Source organism: Sturnus vulgaris, chromosome 12, assembly GCF_052056855.1.
Source record: "Sturnus vulgaris isolate bStuVul1 chromosome 12, bStuVul1.hap1, whole genome shotgun sequence".
NCBI classification, from domain to species: domain Eukaryota; kingdom Metazoa; phylum Chordata; class Aves; order Passeriformes; family Sturnidae; genus Sturnus; species Sturnus vulgaris.
The window spans coordinates 12,144,492-12,167,607 of record NC_142254.1 but is presented as its reverse complement, the minus strand read 5'-3'; the positions used below and the strand labels follow the sequence as shown (position 1 = coordinate 12,167,607).

The window sequence follows — 23,116 nt, the reverse complement described above, 5'->3', positions numbered from 1 at the left end:
AGTATATCATAGTGCTTGGAAGTGAGTTTGGCTGTAAAAGAAACTGCTAGCACTAAAAACGTTCATTAGAGAAATGCAAAGGGTAATTTATGGGCTATTTCATACATAAGTTGGATGATCATTTGATTTAAGCTTTAAAAAGCTCTAATTATCTTTAAATGGCAGAGCTTTGTTCTGAGGGCTTGTGGTATTACAAATGGCACTGCTATTTCATCCTCCATAGAATGAAGAACTTTTTTCCCCAACAGAACAAAAGTTTTGACATGGTCATAAAATGAAAAATCAGCAGGCTGGTGGAATTGCTCTTGCACCAAGCTAAAGTCATTAAAATCTGAGGTCAAACTGCTTTTACCATTAATATGTTTCTGAAGCTCAAGGTGCTACTGGCATTCTATTCTTTGTAATTGTCATTACCCATTCCTGCCTAGAATAATTATAGGTTTTCGGAAGCCCAGGATCTTAAACTGCATTTTGTTGCCTAAAATTTGGAGTAGCAGTCCTAAATTAATTTAACAAATTGCTGTATTTTTATCAATAATGAAGATAGTAATTTGTTATCCTATCCTTGTTTTGTATACATATATGTATTTTTAATATGTACAAAAATACCTCTTAGTGTGACTCATAATTTTCATTTACCAAAGAGAGGCAAAGAATAAGCCATCTGGCTAATGACTGCTCTTGAAAGTGTTAAAATACATATGACATGCTGTAATTTATAATACCATTCATTTCATGCATTCCTGTTTAGACAGAAAAGTAGATTCAATATGATATGGAATGGAAATTCATATAGAAAATCTTTATAACACTGCATTCATAAAAGTAGCTCCTTTAAAAATCCAAGTTACAGAATTCTTAGTCAAGTTTGGATCTGATTAATGGCTGAATCAGCTCCAGTAATTGCTATCTGCATGAATTTCAAACTTGCCAGGGCCAACAGAGACTTAACACCAGGTTTTCAATAAACCACACATTTCAAGGGACTTGATAAATTGGTGAGGTTTTCTTCTGGAAAGGGAAACTTTGTCAAAGCTGAATTTTATTTTGTTTTGGAATCGGGTAGAAGGTATTTCTATTTCTACACATTTTACTAAGGAAATGGTGAAATTAATTATTTGGCTTTCTCATTTCTGTCTGAACACAATAAAATGTTTTAACTCATCCATATTAAGTCTTAATATTACATCCATATTAAATCTTACTATTACACTTATAGACAGATTTAACAATTTAATGACAATAGGTTTTTTACATAATATTTTAACATAATCTATGTTTTCAATTATGATGATGATGATTTTTATATGCAAAGTGGGTCTTTTATATTGAAAGTGGGTGGTTTTTAGTGTCTTGATAAATTTCAAATTGTGAACTTTTGTTCACTCTCAGAATAAAACCATCTGTGGAATTGCTGTTCTTGGGCATTCTGTGCCCAATAGAAAAGCTCAGTTGTTCTCTATGGCTAACAGCACCTTCAGTAATTCCCCTTTCCTGGTAATTTCCTTCCCTTGATTTGAGGTGGGGAGGGAAAGTACTTCCTTTTTTGGAAAGAATTAATCGTATCTGACCTCCTTTTTGCTATTTACTCTCTTTGCCATGTGACACTTGGATTCTATGGTAATTTTCATGAATCATGAAAGTCACACGACACATGACAGACAGCTGTTTCTTGAATTCCAAAAGTGAGTCATGATGCTGTTTGCCTGATAGTTGGAAAGCTGCAAGACTGACAGGCAAAGCCATTCCAGAGTAAAACAATTCAACACTTGTCTGCTTTTGCTGCATGCTGGATAAAGGCTGAGCCAGTCTGAACAGAATGTTTTGGTATTTGCATACTTTCAGACCAACTGTATCTAAATGCAAAATACTTCTATTTTGCTGGGATTATATGGAATATTGGATCACTCTGCTGGTTTAGGAGTAGATTTTACATTGTTGCTTTGTTTGACTACTGGTTTGCAAGAGCAGAAGCAAGGTCTGGCTGAAAACCAGAGCCACGAGTGAGCAGAAGAGGAGCAGTGGCTGGGTATGGTGTGGAACTTGGCAGGGGTTTTACTGCTGTAAGAACGTTTTTCCTTTGAGGGTGCTGAGCTCAGGTGAATACTTCAGCACTCTGATGACTAAATTAGCGAAAGTGGGCACTGTTTTTGGCAAACTTGGTTTGGGGTTGTGGGGCCATCCTGTGAGGCTTTGTGTGAGGCTGGTCTGTCCATACTATGGGGACATTTGGTGGCCAAGGAAAGAGTGTTCCTTGCCAGTAAGGGATCACTGGAATCTTAGCCTGCAGGTGACAGGGCCAAGAGAAAGAACACAAAAGGTATCAGGGTGATCCCCACAGACCAAATTGAAGCTTCTTACCAGGAGAAGGTTTAAATTTCGTTTCTGCATTGCTAAAACACGAAGCCTGTGATAAAGTCCAACTTCAAACCTAAAGCACCATTATTGTGGGTATCATGTAGATTGGATGTAGAAGGAAATACACGGAATCATTGTATTTACCCTTAAAAATCAACTCACTAACCATGGTTTTTTGTTACTAAAAGCTGGTGAGTAGAGTTAAACTATGCAGCATAGTAATAAATGCTTATATATCTAGCTGAAAATTTGAATCTGGAGTAGATGGCTGGATTCAGGTATATCACCAGGAGATATAAATAATTTTTAAATTGCTATTTTGTGAGGGGAACTTGTTTTTTAACTCCTGTTTCCTTGTAAATTTCAACTGACAGCTACCAAGGAGCAATGAACAGGTGGGTTGCAATACTTCCCTTAGCCTGAGATGCTTGTATATGTTTTTCTATGATAGGAGACAGTGTTTGATTTAGGCACACTCATTGAATGTGATCAGATCTTCAGTGGTGTTGGGAGAATGTTCAGGGTAGCTGAGGATAAATGATATCAAATTTGGCATTGATTTATGACAGGGAAAAAGGAGCTTTAGTGTCTCTCAGAAGGCTGCTGCCAAGTCCCATACTCCATAGGAGCAGCTCTTCATTGCTGCAAAGCTGGGTAATACAGGCCCTGGCAAAGGCAAGGGAGCTGCAGCTGAGAGCCACCTCATTTTATGAGGAATGTTTCTGCTTTTGCACCAAAAATGCCTTTTGTGCCTTCTGTCTTGGAGGCTTTGCACACATGTAGCCTGTCCCAATCACCAGTGGCCTTGATGTGTTATTACAGCAGCCATGAGTTACATAATGCTGTTGTTTAATGACTTTGGATCCAACCTGAATTAAACCATTTCCATTTCCCTTAGGAGTTGATTAGGACACTTTCCCATCTCTGAACACACAAAATAAAGAGTGGATGTTGTACCTGATAATGAATGTCTAGATTTTGGTGAATAGGTCTCACAGATTCCTTCACTTGAGGCTCTCTTGGTAAAGCAATTTATCTCACTTACCTATCTTTGAAGAAAAACGTTTCTCCTCTGATTTGTGCGACTCCATCAAACACAATGTCATGCTTGCAGAGCTCTGGGGTGACGGGTCCAAGGGTTGGCTGTGGGCCTGGTCCTGGTCCTGGCCCTGGTCCAACATCAGGAGACACCTCTGTGATGGTGAACAGAGATATTGGTACACTGAAAGGAAGGGCTGCACTGTTTCATGGAGAGCAAGAGCTGCCATGGTTTCTAAAAGGGCAATTGTTCAGAGTGAGCTCTTGAAGGAGGAAAAACTGACAATAAAATATTTCAGAAGGGTGGCTGAGCACAGCTGAGGAAGCCTTGACTTCCACTCCTGCTTTAATCCCCTGTGTGGCCTCACTTCAGACATGGTGCCTGTGTGTGTCTGGGGTGAGCTGCCTGTTTTACCTGAGAGATAATTAGAAGTGAATTACTGCTTTCACAAGTGAACATTGCAATTTGTATTTTTCTGGCTTCTAAAAAGAAGATAAAAATTTCAAAGTCCTTGTACTCAGAATTATGTGCAGCTCTGCTGAGAAAGACATCAAAGTGGATTTCTCCTTTTTAAAGAAGTGCCAATATTTGGCAAGTTACAAAGATGCATTTTGAGACATTTGTAGGATCTTCCTGCCTTCACCAAGAATCAAAATATGCTTTTCAGAACATGCATTTTGCCATCTGGTTTATTTTATTTGATATTATTATTTGGCTGCTGCTTGTCTTGAGGCATTTGCCTTTTTTTCTCAGACATTGGGTTAACTTACTGTATGAGAAAAAATGGAATGTAGCTGATTAGTGATAATAATAAAGCGAGAAAAGAAGGGTTTTTTGAATACTTGTTTTACACAGAAAGCAGTTTGTAAAGGGTTATATCAGTTAAAAAGAGGAAGAAAGATAGTTTCTTCTTGGATATTGAAGCATGCTTTAAGACAACTGGGTTAGGCTTTGAACCCTTATCAAGAGTTCAGTTGGGCTCAGAAAACTCACTTAATCTTGACCATGCCTCAATTCCCATTCTTAATTAAAGCAGCTAAGAACAAGGCATAATGAAGACTCAAATCAGATTTTTGTCTCATGTGATAATATTTTTGGCATATTCTTATTAAAATTTCTGAGGTGTGGAATGCTGTAGAATATAGTCACAGTCAAAAAAGATCTCTCAGTAGAAAAGTGAAAAGCACAGAAGGAGAAAAGGAATATGGGAGTGAGTGCTTAATTGCCTGTAGTATACTGGTGCCTCTGCAAGGTAGAAAATGTGTACGTGGAAGGAATCTTAATCATGATACTACTTATGCATTTTACTAAGGCTATCTGTGGAACAAATAACCAATGTTAAAGATGTAGCTACACAAAAATACTTAAATCCACTTTTTCTCTAGGAGACTGCCTAATACATTTACCTTGAAGTTTCAGCTCCCACACACTTTCTGCAAATGTTATTGTGATGGTACAGCTTGAACTGTGGGAAGACAATGTGAACTGTTCCCAAGCTGGGACACAGGAAACAATGTCCTTCCCCTCTTGCAGAGGGTCACAGTCTGGGAAGCTCAGAGTGTTGCAGAAATTAACGTCCAAACCCACTCCCATCAGGTATTTCAAGCTAGAGACAAATATGGCATTTCATTGTCCCACTAAAGGCACTAGAAATTCTCATCTAAAATTTTTCTTATGGGGTGTTTTGATTCTCCTTCTCATTCAGTAAATTTAGTGACTTGTCATCCTTAAGTTGTGATATTTGATTGAAGTAGCAGGCCTGGTAATATGAAGAATGCAGGAGGAAAGGAGCAGAGGATGTTTCTGGCATTGGTGGGATTGTGCTGTTTGTAATTTACTGCAAATTCTGAGTGCCAGATTTCAACCTGTGCTGCCTGATTTTCTGCTGAATTCTGCTGGTGGGGGAGGACTTTACCATATAGCTCCTGGATCCCTTTTATGTCATCCTGAGAAAGTCGAAAGTTCTTGGTGTAGGTGTAGATGGGGGCCATGAGAGCTCCTGGGTCCTCAGAGTGCTCTAATCCCATAGCATGGCCAAATTCATGGGCAGCAACCAAGAAGAGACTGTATCCTGAATAACACAGTAAGACACTGTTAGCTGCTTGCATTTAAATAGAATTGTACCACACAGGTTATTCACAATAAATAATAATGATTAATATTTACATCCTCCCATGGTGAACATCACATCTATTACCAACAATGACATTTCACTGGAGAGATTCTAAAATCTTCTTTTTTTGATCTTTGCTGCTTCTCCCCTAAACGTGACTCTGAGCACAGTCTTAATACTTGTATGAGAAAAGAAAGTGTAGCAAATAACATTGGACATCCCTTTCAGGTACAGAAGAATTGAACTTGTAATCTAGATATCAAATCTTCTTTTTCACCATGAAAAGCCTTGTAAGTGATAAACAGGTCTGTAAATATGTGTCTCTGAGAACAGTCTCTGAATCAGTACTGGTGTACCAAATATTGTTAGGTTAGAAATAGCCTTTTATCATAGGGTGACATTTTATCAATTATGCCCAGACAGTCTCTGAAATTTGGCAGGTTTCTTTTTTTCCTAGAATAACCCCCTAAATCTGGTATTTATAAATATGTAAAAAGCCTTTTGCCCATGTTAAAATATGGCAAATATTAACCAAAGTAATTTTAAACAGCAATATTCACCACACAAACTTTATGCTGTCTCACTCACTTTTTAAACATGTTTTTCATCCTTTTCAATATCGGTCACAAATGTATCAATAACATCTACTTATTTATTAATTTGTTTCACAGTGTTGTATTTTAGAAGGATCCCGCATCACTATATCTTTAGAAAACCTGAGTATTTCAGGCGAGCTCTGGGCGTGACTCCCTAGCTGTAGTCTCACTCTTCCTCGTAGGGATTTTGCTCAGATTTTAGGCTGAAGTGCTGTAAGCAGCAGGAGCGGCAAGGATGAGCGTGAAATCCCTGCACGGTGTTGCCGTGGGTGTGGGCACTGCTCGGTCCCCCCGTGTTTCCCTGGCAGGAGGTGTCACCTTGGTCTGGACAGAAGCCCCACTTGCGGTCGTCGTCGTAGCTGCTGGTGGAGGCACACCAGAGCTTGCCGTCGCTGCGCCCGGCGCTCGTGCACGACTCGTACTTGTTGCCAAGGAAGATGAAGGGAAACACACACGGAGCTCCCTCGGAATTCCCGCCAACCGTTGACATGGCTGTGGAAAATGACAGGAAAGCACCGTGAGAACGGGATCCCTTTTGCGTCTTCTTAACCACACTAAGAGCATAAAGGAAGAAGAGATACTGCAATCCTCCTAGGAATATTATGATTAAAAGTGATGTTTGAAAATTGTCTGACGGATTTAAAAAAGGAAAAAGTCGACACGTTGCCATTGCAATGGACTTGCCAATAGTTTTGGTGGGGGTGAGAACGAGCCCTGGACTCATGTTCACAGCTCTGGGGAAGCAGCAGTTTAACGGTGTTTTATAGAAGGTGATTGCCCAGCAAGTGTCTTTTAATGCTCATTCCTGGTGTTATTTAAAAGTGTTTTAAAGTTTAGGTGGAAGGCAGAGTTAGTGTCAGAAAGGTTAAAGAGTTGTTGAATATCCACTTGTCTGGTGGGTGTCCCACTGAAGAATAAGCTTTATATGCCCTGTCAGTAGGGTACAGTTTAAAATTATGTGATTTTAAACATTTTCTAAAGAAAAGTATATATTAAATGAGGATAACTTTTTTAAACAAGTATTTTTGCAAAAACTTGAGAAAATGTCTCCTCTGTTCTCATCTTTGTAGTATATGGCAGTAATATATAAGAAATAACATTTGTATGTGCAGGTGTTTCTAGAGGACGTAACTGCATTTAAAATAACAGTTTAAAGTAGGTATCATGAACAGAATATGAAAAGAATATAAAACTCATTTAAATTCATTTACACTACTACCTGGCAATTATAGTTCCTTTCAAATGATGGTCTGTCCTCTGGGAAGGTACATGACAGCAATACAGAGGCCAAGCTGGTTGTGTCCCTAATTATTTATTAGTATTTATTTCTCATTAATTATTATTTATTAATAGCATTTTATGCTGAAAAAAAAAGCTTAAACTAAGCATATTTCTTAGTTCCAGTGACAGTGACTGTGTTACCTAGGACTTTGAATACATTGATTCTAGATAAACTGGTTCTTTTGTCTATTGAATGATCCTTTAGAATTTTCTCTTCCCAACCTTGTAGCAAGTTATAATGAATTTGATAATTTGATCCTTTCTTTTCTTTCTTTTTGTCAATTTTTTATTTTTTAAATTTTTTTAACATCTGTAATGTAAAATGGAAGGGTTACACCTGGTTATCAAAAGTAACAGAAAGCCAAATACCAGTACATCAAAGCTGCAAACTGTTAGGCCATTTTCAAGAGACCCAAAAAAAAATCAAAAAGCAGGATGCATGTAGGTTTGAATGTAGCTTCCCCTTGGCTTTATTAAAAGCCGGAGATTTTAGAATTGCCATGGTTCACTTCATCTCTATGCTTACAGCTCTAGTGTCACAAAACGAACATCTGAAAATGAACACCTGCCAAGCCATTCACACTATAAATTAATTTTTGTTCCTTTATGTAGTAAAACTCAAGTTCGAAAGTATAAAAAGTGTGAAGAAAGTGGATTTTTTTCCCTTGCTTAACCATTTCACTTAGTCCTTTTGAATTGCTGAAAAGATCTATTAACACAAGCTTAACATACTAAATAGGATTTCTTTTTACAAGTGTACATGGAAAGTATTAAGCAAAAATATTATTCATACTTTCTTCTTTCTCATGAGACGTCCTTTCCAGGGCTATTAACAAATTGTAATCTGCTTGTAATTAACCTGCAGTGGTAGCCATGCATTTGTAGGTTCAATGCCATTTGTGTATTCCTGACAAACCTATGCTGTGACACACCAACAGGTTGCTCCTGTTGCAGTTACATCCTTCACACCTCTGTTGAAATTGTGTCTAACTCATCCACTTTTGTGTGCTCTGGTGAAAGTGTGCAAAGGAGACTTGTGAAAACAATGACCAATTAGACTGTGTTATGCAAGCAGCATTCCCCTACCAGTCTCTGGACAGAATCCGTATTTCTTATCTCTGTCGTAGTCTTCAGTGGTTCCACACCATCGGTATCCATCTGTCCTGCCTTCTGTTGTGCACTGGTCATAGGACTGCCCTTGGAATTTGAAGGGAAATTTGCATGGCTGCCCATCACCGTTGCCACCCATTGTAAAAAGTGCTGGAGGGAGAAGAAGAGAGGAAAATGTCAATACACCAAGGTCAGTATCAACACGGAATCACAATGTGCCCGTGGGAATGTGCCTGGATCTGGACAGACATGGTCACCCATCAGGTGTGATGGACTTCCCACTGGGAGTATCAGACATCCAGACTGTGTCTTCTCCAGGCTCTGTCAGTGGGAATGCTCCGTGTAGGACAATGTGCTGTGCCATGTGCTGGTGAGAGGAAACTGTGAAAGCAACAAACTGCTCTAGGCCTTGCCCTGAACAGAGATAAAAAATCCTTCATGAATTCATATGCTAACTCCCCTGGAGTTTTAAGAACAGCACTGCAGAATGACTTATCTGTTGGAATTCCCAGCATGCATCTTTTGGCCTTTTTAAGGTGTCCAAGGGCACCTTTTCCCTCTTTCTCACCCAGTTTACAGCTGCAGCTGAAACCCAAATGTGTATGTGGGAAGGCTTGGCAGGTTAGTTGTAACTTTGCCGTTGTTTTTGATGACTAAAGAGCCATTGCAGCCTCGGTGTTTGTGTACGATCTGAGGGGGTTTGCCTTTGCTTAGTCTGACTCAGCAGTGGGAAGAGGCATTGTCTGTGTGTGTGCTTCTTTAGAGTAGCACTAAATAAACACCCCAGACCTCTTCTGGCCTAAGGGTGACTGGGGAAGGCTTCTGACAATGGCCTATTGTGACACAGATGGTCCATTTTGCCTTTTACACTTAAACCAGTAATTGGCCACAGCATCAGGAACACGAACCAGTAAGTTATAGAATTTCCAGTCCCACTAATAAGAGGACTTGGAGCTTTGCAGGCCTGGCTCTCACACACGTTTGCTGAACTTCTGCTCTGCTTATGAGAGTGATTTTATCCTTCTGCATCCTGGGCAGGGGTGGGGTCCCATCTGCAACACACACTGTGCCTCCCCAAAAGAGCAAGCTGCAAATGTTGGTTTTTGTCTCAGGTGCTGTACTAAGATAGGAAAGGTGCATTAACTAGGACTGTGGCTATTGTGATGGGAGAAGGAGTTTATTTTTTTAAAAAAAGTAATAGAATTGGAGAGCAAAGTTAAAGTGAGTTGTTTAGATGACTCACTTACCATGAGCTGCTTCCAGCTCTAGGTCTGGCAAGCTCTGCATTTTAATAGCCTTTTTTGTGTTGGTTTACATGTGGCTAAGTTGCAAAAACCATATGGAAAGTCAGTCTCTTACTTTGCATGCAGCCTTTCTGAGTCACAGTCAGAATGCAGTTTTTCATTTTGCTTGAGGCTACATAATGTGATGGTAACAACAATGGTTTATTAAATTTTCAACCCCCCCACCTTCCTATAAAATTTCTTTAATGTAAATGAAAGTTGGAGACTGGGGAAGTTTCCCTAAAACAACAGCCCAATTTCCTTGTAAGGGGACCTTAAAGGGCCTTTTTCTGCATCATGGTAAGCTCAGCAATTTAAAGACTGGTAAAGATACACTGAAGAGAGAGCAGATTCAGACTGGACGTTACTAATATGAGAACTTCACTCTTAGCTCTTCCTAGAAAAATCAGCCAGTAGTGATGTCAGGAAGCCTCAGGCTGGAAGGCTGAAACCCCTGTGGCACAGATCCAAGGTGGAGGTAGCTGCAGCTTCAGGAGGGTTCTGCCTGGGAGAGCAGTCAGCAGCAGCCTGTAGGATCTGTGATGAGTGTGGGGGAGGTACAGGCAGAGAACAGATCGTGTTGGAGGACCAAAGTTAGGAGCCTAAACTGCCTGTAATGTCAGTGGGGTTTGGAAATGAGTGATGTCAAGATCCCCTGATCCCATCTGGCAAAGAATTTCAGCACACCTGTGTAAGATTGGTGTAGTAGGTAACTTTTTGCTTTACCTTCTGCTTTGACAAACTACAGTTCAATCAGTTTACAAAACTGGGGTACAGATCTGGGATTAACTTTAGAAAAGCCTAGTGCAGCACCGTAGCATTAAAGATGTTTCCATATATGCACTGTGGCTCTATAATGAGAAGAATTGAAACTAACTTCAGTGAGTTAAACATGAGAGAAACAAAGGCCAACAGCCAGGAATGTTGCCCCCAACACAGACTGTCTGATGTAAATCCTCCCCTATCTGAATTTATTAGCTGGGGTTTAGCAAATGGTGCCTTGGAATAATGAGTGAACAATGCCACTCTGCATTTAATAAGAAACATCTGTGCATAACTGTTCATGGATCTTGCAAAACAATTACATCAGAGACAAAAGGCTGAAACCCTTCTGTTCCATTTCAGAAACCTTGACTGGCATTTCCAGGAGCTTCACTTTCAGAACCTGACAGTGCTTCACTGCTTACATTTTCAGCCTTGTGTGACTTTAGGATGTTACAAGGCTGTATCAGTCAGGGTGTGTGGATCTCCATTTCCCCAGCTGCCTATAATCTGGGCTTCCTTCTCACTGTATCTGAGGGCTTGCAGTATTTTAAAGAAATGAGCCAAATTTTTCTATTTTCTGGCTGAAAGAATTAACCCGAGGGAGAGGAGATTTGGGGAAAGGTGGGAAATGGAGACAGCAAAATTTCACAAAAAAAAAAGTTTGTGCAGTTATGTGCATGTGCACACTTATAGCCTGCTGAAGTAAATATTCTGAAAGTCATACCACTAACAATAACTTTTAAAAAATTAATTGTAGTCTGTGTAAAGTTCTCCTGCTTGCTAATCCTCTATAGCTGTATAAATAGCTGCAAACAGGGTAGATCCCAGCTCTAAATGTGATCTATAACAGGCAATTAGCGGTTTGGAAATTAAAGAATGTCTTTTTACCACATTAGGGCTGGAAAACTGATATGTTCTACAACAGATTGTATTTGAAAACCACCAGAATCCTGATGCAGAAAATATGTGATCTTGTATTTGAAATTGTATGGTCTTTCTTGAAAAAACCCAAAAATTTGTCAAGCAGGAATCCATTTAGTGTTTGGCTGCAACATGATTCCAGAGAATCCTGTTTTGAACTTTTTCTATGTACACATATCTGCGAACTTGTGAAAAATGCGTTTCTTTTCATACACGTACATGTTAATACATGTACATGTGTGACAGCACTTGTGTGCTGGGACATATTGGGCTCTACTTGTGCACTCTTGGGCTAGCAAACCCCTGAACATGTTTTGTTAGCTTGAGGTTCAAGCATCACTAATTTTCTTTCAGCAATCTGCATTTTCTTTCCTTGTATGCACGTAGCCATAATATTATAAGTAAGTTTAGTCCTATTGTTTCAAGCAGGATTAGCATGAATCTGAACAAAGCACCATTGCTTTCTGGTTTGTTCCCTTTCAAAACTCTCTTATTATTTGTTATGACCCAGGAGTAGTAAGCAGGAGTTTTAGTGACCCCGGGCTTGATCAGAAAGATAAAAAGAGTGATGAAACACTTCCTAAAGCTAATAGTTGGTCATGTACAAAGGGAAAAAAATGAATGTGAGAAACTGCAGCACTGGGAATGGCTGTTAATGTATGTGCCAGGAACTAGCAAACAGGAGGTGGAACACGTGGCTGAAAGCACCTTACCTCCTCTACTCTTCCCACTGCTGATAAATTACCTCAGCAGGCTACAGCCAATTATACTTAATTGCTTCTCTAAAGGTTTCCTGCCATGTGATGCACAGGAGATGAAATTAACATTTATACCAATAAATTGTCTGAAATGTTATATCCTCAAGCTGTAAAGACTCATCAAGATTTTCCAGCACAGAAATATGTGTTCCTGTTGTTTTAACAGGAAACGTATTGTCATAAATACGTTTGAAAGATAATAATGATAATCTTGTGTATAATTTTAAAAAGTTATGGCTACATGAAGATACTATAAACTTTGTCTAATCTGCAAATTAGTGTTTCCAAATATGAAATAAAATTCTTGTGAAAGTTCTGTTCATATTCCAAGGTAGAAATGAAGTACAGTCTTAATTTTCGTGGACTTCTAATAACTTTGTGCAGATACTGATATGTTATTATGATTTCATAAACACATTGATCCCTTTATCTGAAAGGGAAGGAAGTGGGAAAAGAGCAAGAAGTTGATAAGGGCGGAAGAAGGGAACAATCTGCCAGGAAAAAAAACAGTAGAAACATTTCTCTACTTACACTCATGGGGACAAAATCCATATTTCCCGTCTGCATCAAAGTCTTTGGTTGTGGAACACCAGAGGAATCCATCACTGCGTCCTGCATCTGTGCAGCTGTTGTATTCCTTGCCATTGAACCAGAAAGGAAATTTGCAATATTCACCATCTGCATTTCCATACTTCACTCTGACCACTATAAAGAGAACAAATGCAGTGGTGACATTAGCCACTGACTGATACAAAAAATACAGTTTCTGGACATCTTCTTTTCCTGGAAGGTACTGATATAGAAATGCAGTCTTAATTTCCACTTTGAAATTCAATATGCTGCTGGTCTCTCTATTGGCAAGATGAAATATAAACTGGTAATTTAAAAATAATTACATGGATATTACTCATGGTGTAGTGTTAGAATCAGCCCAGAAAAATATATATGTTGTTACTATGGCAAGGCAAAGTTAAAAACGTGCTGCTAATAAATTTAGTAATTTAATTTCTTAAGTAATATGGTCTAAAATGTTCACTATATTTTCAAAGGTTCCAGGCAGCAGCTGAACATGAGCTGAACATGCCTTGTGCCTCATAAACCACTTTGGTATTTCCAATGAGCCTTGCATGACATTTGCTGTACCACAGGGGGACAGGGTGGAAACACAGACACACCCAGATCCTGGGGTTCATTTCAGTTTGTCACATGTAGTCTTATGAATACAGTATTGGTGCTGGAATATGTACTAATGCATAGATATGTCACTTATCCACAGCATTTTTTTAATGGCAGGAATTTTAAATTGTAGAAATTATTTTTCACCTCCTAATATTTACTAATAGTCAATAAAAGCATTTAAGCAGCATTAAAACAGTGCAGCCAGCAGACCCTATGTTCTGAAACATGAAAAAGTCTGGTACCTTGTCCCTCCCCAAGAGTCCACAGTTCATCATCATCAAAATGGGAGTCTCCTCCAATTCCTGGCCCTGGTGCAAAGGCATGAGCCAGGAGACCATCCTTGCCATCAAAGGGATAGCCATCACCATGTTCTGCAGGAGCAAGCACAAAAAAAGAGCATTTTCTAATGACCTCAGGCAGAGTCTATACATGAATGATGATTATCATGTATACTCTCCCATCCAAGACAGCAGCAGAATATTTTAGTGAGTGAATTTACTGGTTTGGGTTGTGCTAGCAAGACTGATCCAGAATAGAAACAGCCAGTTCTTACAAAGAACATGAAGTGTCAGTACTGCAGTTGTCACAGCATGGTATTTTATATCTCGTAAATATGTTGGAAAGAAACCAAAATGGTGAAGAACAGGGAAGTATTGTACATGAGATGTATGACTGCATACACAGTGATATTTCTCAGTGCAGGCTGATAGGGAGCTGTAACTTAAATATTGTAGATGAGGGATATTTTCAGGTAGTTTGTATCACTCTCCAACAGAGATTGGAAAGTAAAGGCAGATTTCACTTTGCAGGCTGCTCTTTTCTGCTGCACCTCAGGTTGCTGTGCTCTTTCCTTTGTGCAGGATACTCACTACCCCAGCAGGAGGGCATGGCTGGTGTCTGAGCAGTGAGCTCTGAGCCCTGAAGGAGCCTGTTCCTCCTTCACTTCGAGCACTCCAAGACTCAGGCAGCTCACAGCAGCAGGTTAAGCAGCTCTCCTGTTATTGCACTGTGGGCTTTTCTTGGAAGTACACCACTTGTGGGTAAGGCAGGCTGGCACGGGCATAGCCCTGTATTCATAGCTCTCCCACCACACTGACCTGTGCATCAAAGCTGGCTGCCAGCATCTCCAGTTGCATCATTTCTGGTCTTTTGGTCTGATGTCTTGGCATTTAACAGAAGCCCTAAATACACAGGCCTGATTCTCTCTTCTGTTACACTGATTTCAGGCTGGTGTCACTCCTAATAGTAGTTCAGTTAATTCCCTTCAGGAATTAATTCAGTTGGTCAGTTGTGAAGGACGAGATTTTGACCTGTATTAGGTGCCATTTATTTCAAAGTAGACCCTTTACTTAAGAGAAAGGTTAAAAATGAAGAAACCTTGTGGATGTCTCAGCCCCTGTGAATCTGATCTGCAGTAAAGTGATAGTAATGACTGAATGTGGAAGGAGCTTTTTGCCCACAGTTTCTTAGCTGGCTGAGCCTGCAAGTACTAAAACCAGCAGAAACACTTCTGCTTTTGTAAGACCTTTTTTTTTTTTTTTTTTTTTTTTTTTTTTGGCAAACCAAGCCAGTCTGGATGAGGATCTGAAGTCCTGAGCGTACAGAATCTCTGCAGCTTTTGAGGTCAACTCATCAGTAGCTAAAGCAAAGAAAACCAGCTTGAAATGAAGGCTTTTACAAAGAGTTCAGTTGTTTGAAGTGTTCACTGAACTTCCAAAGTCTACCTTCCAAGTAATTGGCTGCACAAGTATCTTCATTAATATTAAAAATTCGACGACTGTCGAGAAGAAGTTAAATGCCCCATGTTTACACTGAAAAATCATAAAGATTCTTTCAAAGGAAACCAAAATTAATTGAGAAGACATGCACAATGAAAATGAATCAAGTCACTCATCATCAGCTGTACTCAAACCATAGTTCAGCTTATAATCTATATTTTTAAATTCTTCAAGACTAAATAAAGCATTGAAAGCTTGCATTCTGTCATGCTAAAAGAATGGAAACCAGCTATGGAGTCAAAATTGGAAATTACAAATCCATTTTTAAGCTCTAATATGTTAGAACCCTCATCACTATCACTGGAAAACAGCATACAGAGCTATAAATAAATGGTTATGATGGCATTCCATTCTCTTCTGTGGCAGGAAGGCAGCTCACATCATCTGAAGATCTGTACCAATATGTCTCAGTTCTATTTCTGATTTGTAAATTTAAAAATAAAATGTTGCCCCTAGCAATTCGCTTTTGGAAAGATAAATATAGTGTAAGGATATTGTATAGATACTTTCTCTCTCTCTCTCTCATACATAAGAAAAAGTCTTAGTGAAATTAGATCTTAGCTTGTATGAGCCAAGTGTGAGCTAGGACAAGGTTTGCCAGAAAGGTTCATGAGTGCTACTTATTGAGGGTGGATCATTCTAAACTGAGGATTAATGAAAGGAACAAAACCAAAAACATAAGGAAAAATAGAGAAAATATACCCCATCGGCCAAAATTAATCATAATGTCTGCTTCTCCATCATGTATTCGGTTAAATCTCAGTGGTGTGACATCACTCCAGACTTGAAAGGCTCGAGCAAAGGCATCATCGACTGTCTCAGGATCCAAATCTGGGGTATAGCCTATAATCCTTAGAAGTAAAAGCAACAGTTAAGTAACACACAAACATCCTCCCTGTATTAGTTATTTACTGCTCAGCTCAGAGCAGTGAAACCAGCTAAGAGGTAACACTGCTGCACATGAGATCTAAACACCTCCCTTTGATTCAGAGATGTGTTTAGATGTGGCACTTACTGTTTATTTTCTCTTGGAATTGACTCAGCAGCAAGAAGAACATTATACATCCAGAGGCTGTAAAGCCTGGGTGGCAGTGGGCCTTGCACAAAACATTCTGGGTTTTGCATCAGCACTGAGACCAGAAAATGAGCTCAGTAACATTCTGAAAGTTTCAAGTGTGGATTGTTTTGCTCTTTGATAAGAACAGAAAAACAGCCCTTCTCCCTCACCTGTGTTGCTATCTGTATATTGTTTAATTCCTGTGCAATGCTAACCCTTTACCTGTGTGTGGGATACACTGGCAATAAGATACATGGGGAAAAAGAAGGAAAAGCATGTAAGATAAAGCTGTAGGCCTGACCTGAGAAAGGACAAACTCTTATGTGTTGATTTCTTCTTCTTCATATATTTTAATTGACTTCTTAGTGCCTTTTATTACAGCCTGCTGTATTCTCTGTAAAGACAAGTTTCCAATTCTTTGCTGCTGGGGCTGTGCATAGTGAGGGAAACTACTTTGTGCCTAAGGAGGATGAGGAAGATTCAGAGGAAGCACATCAGCAAGTAAGGGCAGTGAGAGCTGCCACAGGGTTTTTCAGTCTTTATTAGGTTAGTTGCAGCCCAAGGGACACTTTGAGTCCAAACCTGTGAGGGAGCAGCAGACTAGTCATGAGGCTAAGACAAATCTGCTGTTTTTTCTCATTGGTGGTAAATGTTTGTTCATGGACCACCTAAGACAATGAGTTTTTAACCACATTGAGAGCTGTATTGGTCCCCAACTCTTCAGAAGAGAAAATTAGAACATATCAAACTTATTGCAATAGGCTTGTTGTAACTAATGTTTGTATGTATCTGAAATACAATTGTTTGATTTTAGAATTTATTTAATCATCTCATTTTTAGGACTGCAGAATGAAGGGGAATTTGGCCTCTGGAAGCAATAAATACTTTGGTCCTTCTGGAGCAGATGTGCAGGTGAGATACTCCTGCTCCAGCTCCCTTGGGATGCTTGCTGCAGAGCAAAGAGTAAACCCAAAATCCTAGTTCCAACCAGAAAGTTGATGCCCTGATATATTACAATTTGAAATGATAGAGGTATTAAAGTATTTGGTAGTTATCCAAACACCAGAGGGTTCTAATTCAAGGAATCTTGTCTAGCCCTCTGAACAGCTACTGCATTTCCAAGTGCCTTGTTTAGTTCTTGGAAGGGCTATGGGTATATATAAACAGAATTACCATTACCAGTCTGTACCTGTATGTTATATGATTCTTTTCCCATTTTGGCTTTCTTGCAAAGAAGTTGTAATTGGCTACATCAGGGTTACCACAACGGGGTTTCTTCATTGTCTCAATAGTGTTTTGATCCAGATCTCCTGTTTCAGGCAGCCCAAAAAATTTCTGCATTTTCTTCAGAGTATCTTTCAGGACAAATAAATTGCAACTGTCTTTTGGGCAGCCATAGTATTTATTCAGGTATTGCTTGGGAAAAAAAAGCACAGAACAAAGACTTTAAAATTCATAAAATGAATAATCATTATAAATAAATATATAAATAGATACTATAATTCCATGTTAGCTTTTCACCTGAAATTTCCAAGTTTTCTTTTCAAAATTAAAATTACTAGTCATTGAGGGACCAGCAGAATCTCCTTAATTGACACAAAGCATCCTTGATCATTTGATGTTGCTAATTAAAAATTTCCACTATTAGCTATCACCTTTACTTAATGAACTGCTTTTAGTTATTACAGCATAGAGCTTTAATGTGGAACCACAAAATAAAAATGGGTTTGACTTTTTTTGTTTCTTTATGACGTATAAATCTGCTTACAGTTTTAGATTTTGTGCAATCTTTTGTTGGAAGAATCTACATTATTGAGAAACTTCTCAAGAAATCAAAGCAACCCCACAAATGAGACCACATTGATTGCAACGAAAAATCCCATTCTTTACTCAAACCAGACAGAGTTGTTTGAATATTGGATGTGTTTGCTTTTGAGTCAAACATTGCAAAGACCTGAGGAAGAAAGTATTTGGTAACATCTCAGTTACTTGGACACTGCAGCCAATCAAAATTTGCATGCTTAAAACTCCATTGAATGCTCCAGCTCATTATGGCCTGACTGATGTTTCTGATACAGCCATGGTGGCAGTTCACAAAGTTCTTTCTCATTAAAAAAGAGTGGTCTTAAGGGACCCAAAAGATGACACAAATCACATTGTTTTCATCTCCTCAAATAATACCCACAAAAGTCTTCTCCCCTTCTCTTAAGGAAAGGTTTGCTGTGTTTGATGCCCCTCTGGGAAAGAAAAGCTACAGCCATGTGAAATGGCAGGTGTTCCCAAACTGCTCCCAAATGAGTGCTTGGCACTGCACAGAGCTGAGAGATGCCCTTGCCAGTGGTGCTGTGAGACAGGAAGGTTGCAAGTTACTGATCTTCCCAGTAAAAACATTCTGCAGCTGAGGAAGAAACACCCTTCAGGTATTGTATCCCAGATATTAACTACAAGTCCAAAGGAGGAAAACACTGAATAAGGTAAAGGTGTATTTTCTAAAAATATATGAGGAATATCAGGGAGAACTATTTCAAACTGAGGATTACAAGAAGCCTGACAAAATGACTGTATATTTAAGTTCTTGTGCCAGCAAGTATTCCCAAGAGAAACCTTGTTTCATGTGTCTAATTAATTTATTAAATTCACCCTGGAGACTGGGGATAAAACCACAACACCAGCAAAATAAAGCAGAGGATATTTGATAACTACAGTTGGTCAAGCCTAGCTTTCACCACCTTCTTCATAAAGTTCAGGCTAACCTCATCTGACCAGCATAGGAAATGGTTCAGGCATTACTCAGAAAAGGATTTAATCAAGATGTTACACCATTTCCTTCAGAAGGTCCTTCATCCATCATGATTAAGCACAGACTATGGCTAGTTTTTGTGATTTTTGTAACTTCTGATGTGGTATTTCTCCAGTGGAGACTCTGGCACTGGCAAATAAAGGACACAGAGTGGTTTCATCTTTGCTTCCACTGAGCTGCTCTCCACACATAGTTAATGGGGCCTGCTGGAAATTATGTGAAATGTATTAAGACCACAATGAAACAAGCCAGTTTGGTTCTTATCCTAATTTTCATTGCATGTAGTTTGATGGATTTTCTTATGCTTCTGCTTGCACCCCCCAATGACATACCATGGTGTAACACAGACTGTACATCAGACCAACATTTACTGAAGAACCAGGCTGCTGCTCTTGCCATTTTAGGTTTGGGAGCAAGCTATACAATCAAAAATATAAACTGAGGCATGGTCAAGAATTTTACTTGCTAGGATTCTAAATAGAAAGCTAACCCCTTTCAGTTTTTCCTAAAATGGAGATTTTAATGAAGATGAGAAATGACCATGATCAGCTGTTCTATGAGGAGAGAATCTTGAAGATAATGTAATGTCTATGCAAACCACATCTTGGCCTAGGCTGTGAAATGCAGTTTCCCCAGAGTCAGCAGAGAGCTGTGGTGATCTGGAATTTTGATCCAGCCCATTAATGAAACAGGCTCCAGCTGCAACATAGCAATTTGTGTCCTGATGCTGAGTGTTGGGGCTGTTCTGATGGAGGTTGTGAGGAAAGGCAGCCAGTTAGCATTGCCCAAGAACACCCCAGGAAGGACAAAGAAGAACTGCAGTGTTAAACCAGCTTGTAATTTTCCTTTGAGTACACATAATAAATAGGTTGTTTGAAAGAAACAGAGATGAGGGGAGATGTGGATTGCAGTTATTGAATAAAAGCCTGGCTGTGTCTAAGAAAATAGATCCTCTCAGATTGATTAAATTGATCTTAAACACGTGAGACCCCACTGTCCTCTCCCAGATGCACTGCCCCTGCCCCCAGATCTTGGCTACTGTGCTGCTAAGGCAAAACCTTGGGTGAATTTGTTTTGTTAAAGACTGAGGAATGCCCTATTTGGGTCAGTTTGTCTGTTTTCCCTAAACTTTCCGACACAGCTCCCAACTGGAAACTCTCTCTCTACCCTCCCCCAGACCTTCTTTAACCTGGCAAGCTTTCCCAAGATGCACACAAACTCCTAAAGAAAAGTGACCGACTTTCAAATCTCTATGTCCTAAAATAAGAATAATTTATCTCAATCCCCCTTAAAATGGATTTACTGCTGAAGAAGAGAAATAATTCAGTCTATAATTTAGTCTATAATTTACATGCTAAAATAAGGATAATCCATCTCAATCTCCCTTTAAATGGACTTCCCCATAATGTCACTTTTATGAACATCCACCGGGCTAAAAAAGTTAGAATAAAATGCTGTAGAATTATAGCTATAATTTGCTAATATTGCAGAAAACCAAACTCCTTTTTTGTTCCAGATTGGATTTGGGGAGGGAAAAAAAAACTCTAAAACTCTCTGAGATTGTTTTCCAAAGTCAAAACTAGTCACAATGGCTTCTGAAATTCGAGCCAGCTTTCAGTTGCAGTGTCCCTTAAAGTTGTGTTTATGCAAGGCACAGTAAACAATCTGGAAAACACACTTCTGAAAGCTGGGATACATGCATTAAGGGAGTCTTAACTGCCCTCACTTCTACTTGATTTAACTAAAAAAATTAGCTGTCTCTTATTTGCCCTTCTCCCTTCTTACCATTACGATTTTTTGATTATAGTCATGATGATTTAATGAAAATATTTTGTATCTTGAGACTTAAGGGAAAAAAAACACCCCAAAACGAACTTTCTTTGCTGGCTTTAAAAATTTTAAGAGAGGAAACATTACTTGGCTCCAATTTTAACTTTTGAAAGCTGATACCTCTGCTAGCTAGCTAGCACTTCCAGAGACTCCAGGGAAAGAATGCTACAGTCATTCCTTAGCCTCAGCTGAAACAAGAAAGAAACATCTGCTTATGAAACAACAATATAAATCTGAAGCAAAGATGAAACCAACACTTACCACTGCTAGCTCTTTGTCTGTTTTGGGAGTGCTGTCTCCAGGAAACTTAATGATTGGTGATGGTGCAGCTAAAGTTTTGTTAAAAAGATATACTTGGACGAATAGTACTTTGAAAACGAAGCCACAGCCAATGTGAGTCTTCATTCTGCCTAAATTTGTGCTCTCCTCTTTGGAAAAAGTTTTTCCCCACTGTCTCTCGGTTACTTTAGCTGCAAAGTGCACCAGTTGCTTATCTGCACATCTTAACTCTCAGCACCGTTTTCCCTTTTGCTTGCTCTAGCAATTCCTTTGTATGTTTAAAACATCCAGATGCGCAGTCTCAAGCTACCACAAGAGGAAGTCTGAAAACTAGTGGAAATATGAGAAAAGGGCAGTTACCAGATGTGATTGCTGTGATTTTAAGGTAGCAACAGGCAGATAGTTACTGTTGCTGAAAGAGGACACATTTTCTCCACATTTGCATTTTTGAAACCATTTATTTGTGCCAGAGAAGAGGAAAAAACAAAACCTGACTTAATCTTGAAGACAAGGTGTCTCACATATATTTAAAATTTAAAAAACAAAAAGAAAAAAGAGAAAGAAGTTACTAAACAGTATTTTCCTGGCTAAGCATTTTTATTATTTTTTTAGCCTTTTTTTAATGTCACAGACATAATGATATGCTTTAGCCATGTGTGATTATGCTCCCCCACAGTGCCTCGCAGCAAACATTTTGATTATGGATTTTGAGACAGACCCTGCACAGGGCAGTGCAGCTGAGTGAGGTTTCTTGTCCCCCTCCTGCTGAAGCAGCACAGAGTGTGTGTCTGTGCTCAGGGCTCTGTGTGAGCCTCGCTCCCTCCCTGCTCCCTGCACAACCTGCTCAGCTCTCTGTAAGATCATTGTGGCTTGTTGGGTGCAGAACCAGCCTGAGGCTTTGCCACCAACAGACACAGGGTATCACCTTACCCCTACAGGGTAAAAGAATATTAGGCAGATTCAGCAATAGAAATGAACTCCAATAACTGATGTCAGGGAAATTGTACAAAATTCAGTGTTTGCTTGTAATGAGGGTTTGATCACCTGGTGCAGCTGCCTTAATCTGAGATTTTGGTGTAAATATGGCCATTGTCATGGACAGTCCATTTATTGTGTCATTCATAATATTGCTGGCTTTGAGGTGCTATTACAAGTGGAATATTATTTTAGTTGAATATCCCTAATCTAGGGGTTTGGCTCATGATTTTTCAAGATGGGAGGTTGGCAATTCTGCATGATTACATTTTGGCCAAGGGTCTACAGTGTCTAGTGAACACAAATCCAGCTATGAAAGTTTCTCTGACCTGTATGTCACCATAAAGATTGCCACAGCTTTCCAATGAATGCTAAATGAAAGTTTTCCAGACGTGAGTCATTAACAAATAGGGCTGCTAATGAAAAGAAAGGTACTTTGCAGGTGTTTGGTGCTTCTTGATGATATTTGATAATTGATTGTAAATAGTTAATATTGGCAGCTGTTGGATTTATGCTAATATCAAGCTATTTTGCTAACCCCATTGTCCATGATATGAATAGTCTTACATCAAGGCAAGGATTTCAAAGGGGGACTGAGAGGCTCAGGGAGAGAGCATTTCCAGGGGCTTTTGCTGCCCCTACATTTCCACTGAGAGCCTGACACAGCAGCTGTATGCAGGGCTGCTGGGTGAATCAGCCATGGGAAACAACACTTGAAGCTCAGGAGAGAATGAGGAGTTACGGGAACTTTGTGCATGAATGGAGCTGTTTTTGTCAGCAAGTGGCTTTGTATTTATCCCCACTCATCCTTTCAGGAACAAATCGGACACAACTTGAGTTACAGTGAACAACTTTCCCCTAATGGTTCAACTTTGAAATGACACATTCTTCTGTAGCTTTTCCCCATCAGCAAAAATCCGTGGTCATTTAAAGTGCTGCCTTAATAAACAGCAGTTCTGAAAATAAGACCCAGTTTTTCCAGAGCTTGGTACTT

At 39.3% G+C, this 23,116-nt stretch overlaps 1 protein-coding gene across 1 annotated transcript in view; it reads right to left on the bottom strand.

Moving 5' to 3' along the window:
• MMP2 (matrix metallopeptidase 2) overlaps positions 1–21,479 on the bottom strand; it is a 28,574-nt gene extending 7,095 nt beyond the window's left edge. Inside the window, exons 1-9 of the mRNA XM_014883107.2 lie at positions 21,130–21,479; positions 17,428–17,654; positions 15,884–16,032; positions 13,646–13,774; positions 12,756–12,929; positions 8,474–8,647; positions 6,425–6,598; positions 5,313–5,468; positions 3,404–3,551 (exon numbers count right to left, since the gene is read on the bottom strand). Coding sequence (XP_014738593.1) covers positions 3,404–3,551; positions 5,313–5,468; positions 6,425–6,598; positions 8,474–8,647; positions 12,756–12,929; positions 13,646–13,774; positions 15,884–16,032; positions 17,428–17,654; positions 21,130–21,273 — 1,475 coding nt within the window. The 5' untranslated portion in view covers positions 21,274–21,479. The remainder of the gene's footprint in view (positions 1–3,403; positions 3,552–5,312; positions 5,469–6,424; positions 6,599–8,473; positions 8,648–12,755; positions 12,930–13,645; positions 13,775–15,883; positions 16,033–17,427; positions 17,655–21,129) is intronic.
• Between the last annotated feature and the right edge of the window lie 1,637 nt (positions 21,480–23,116).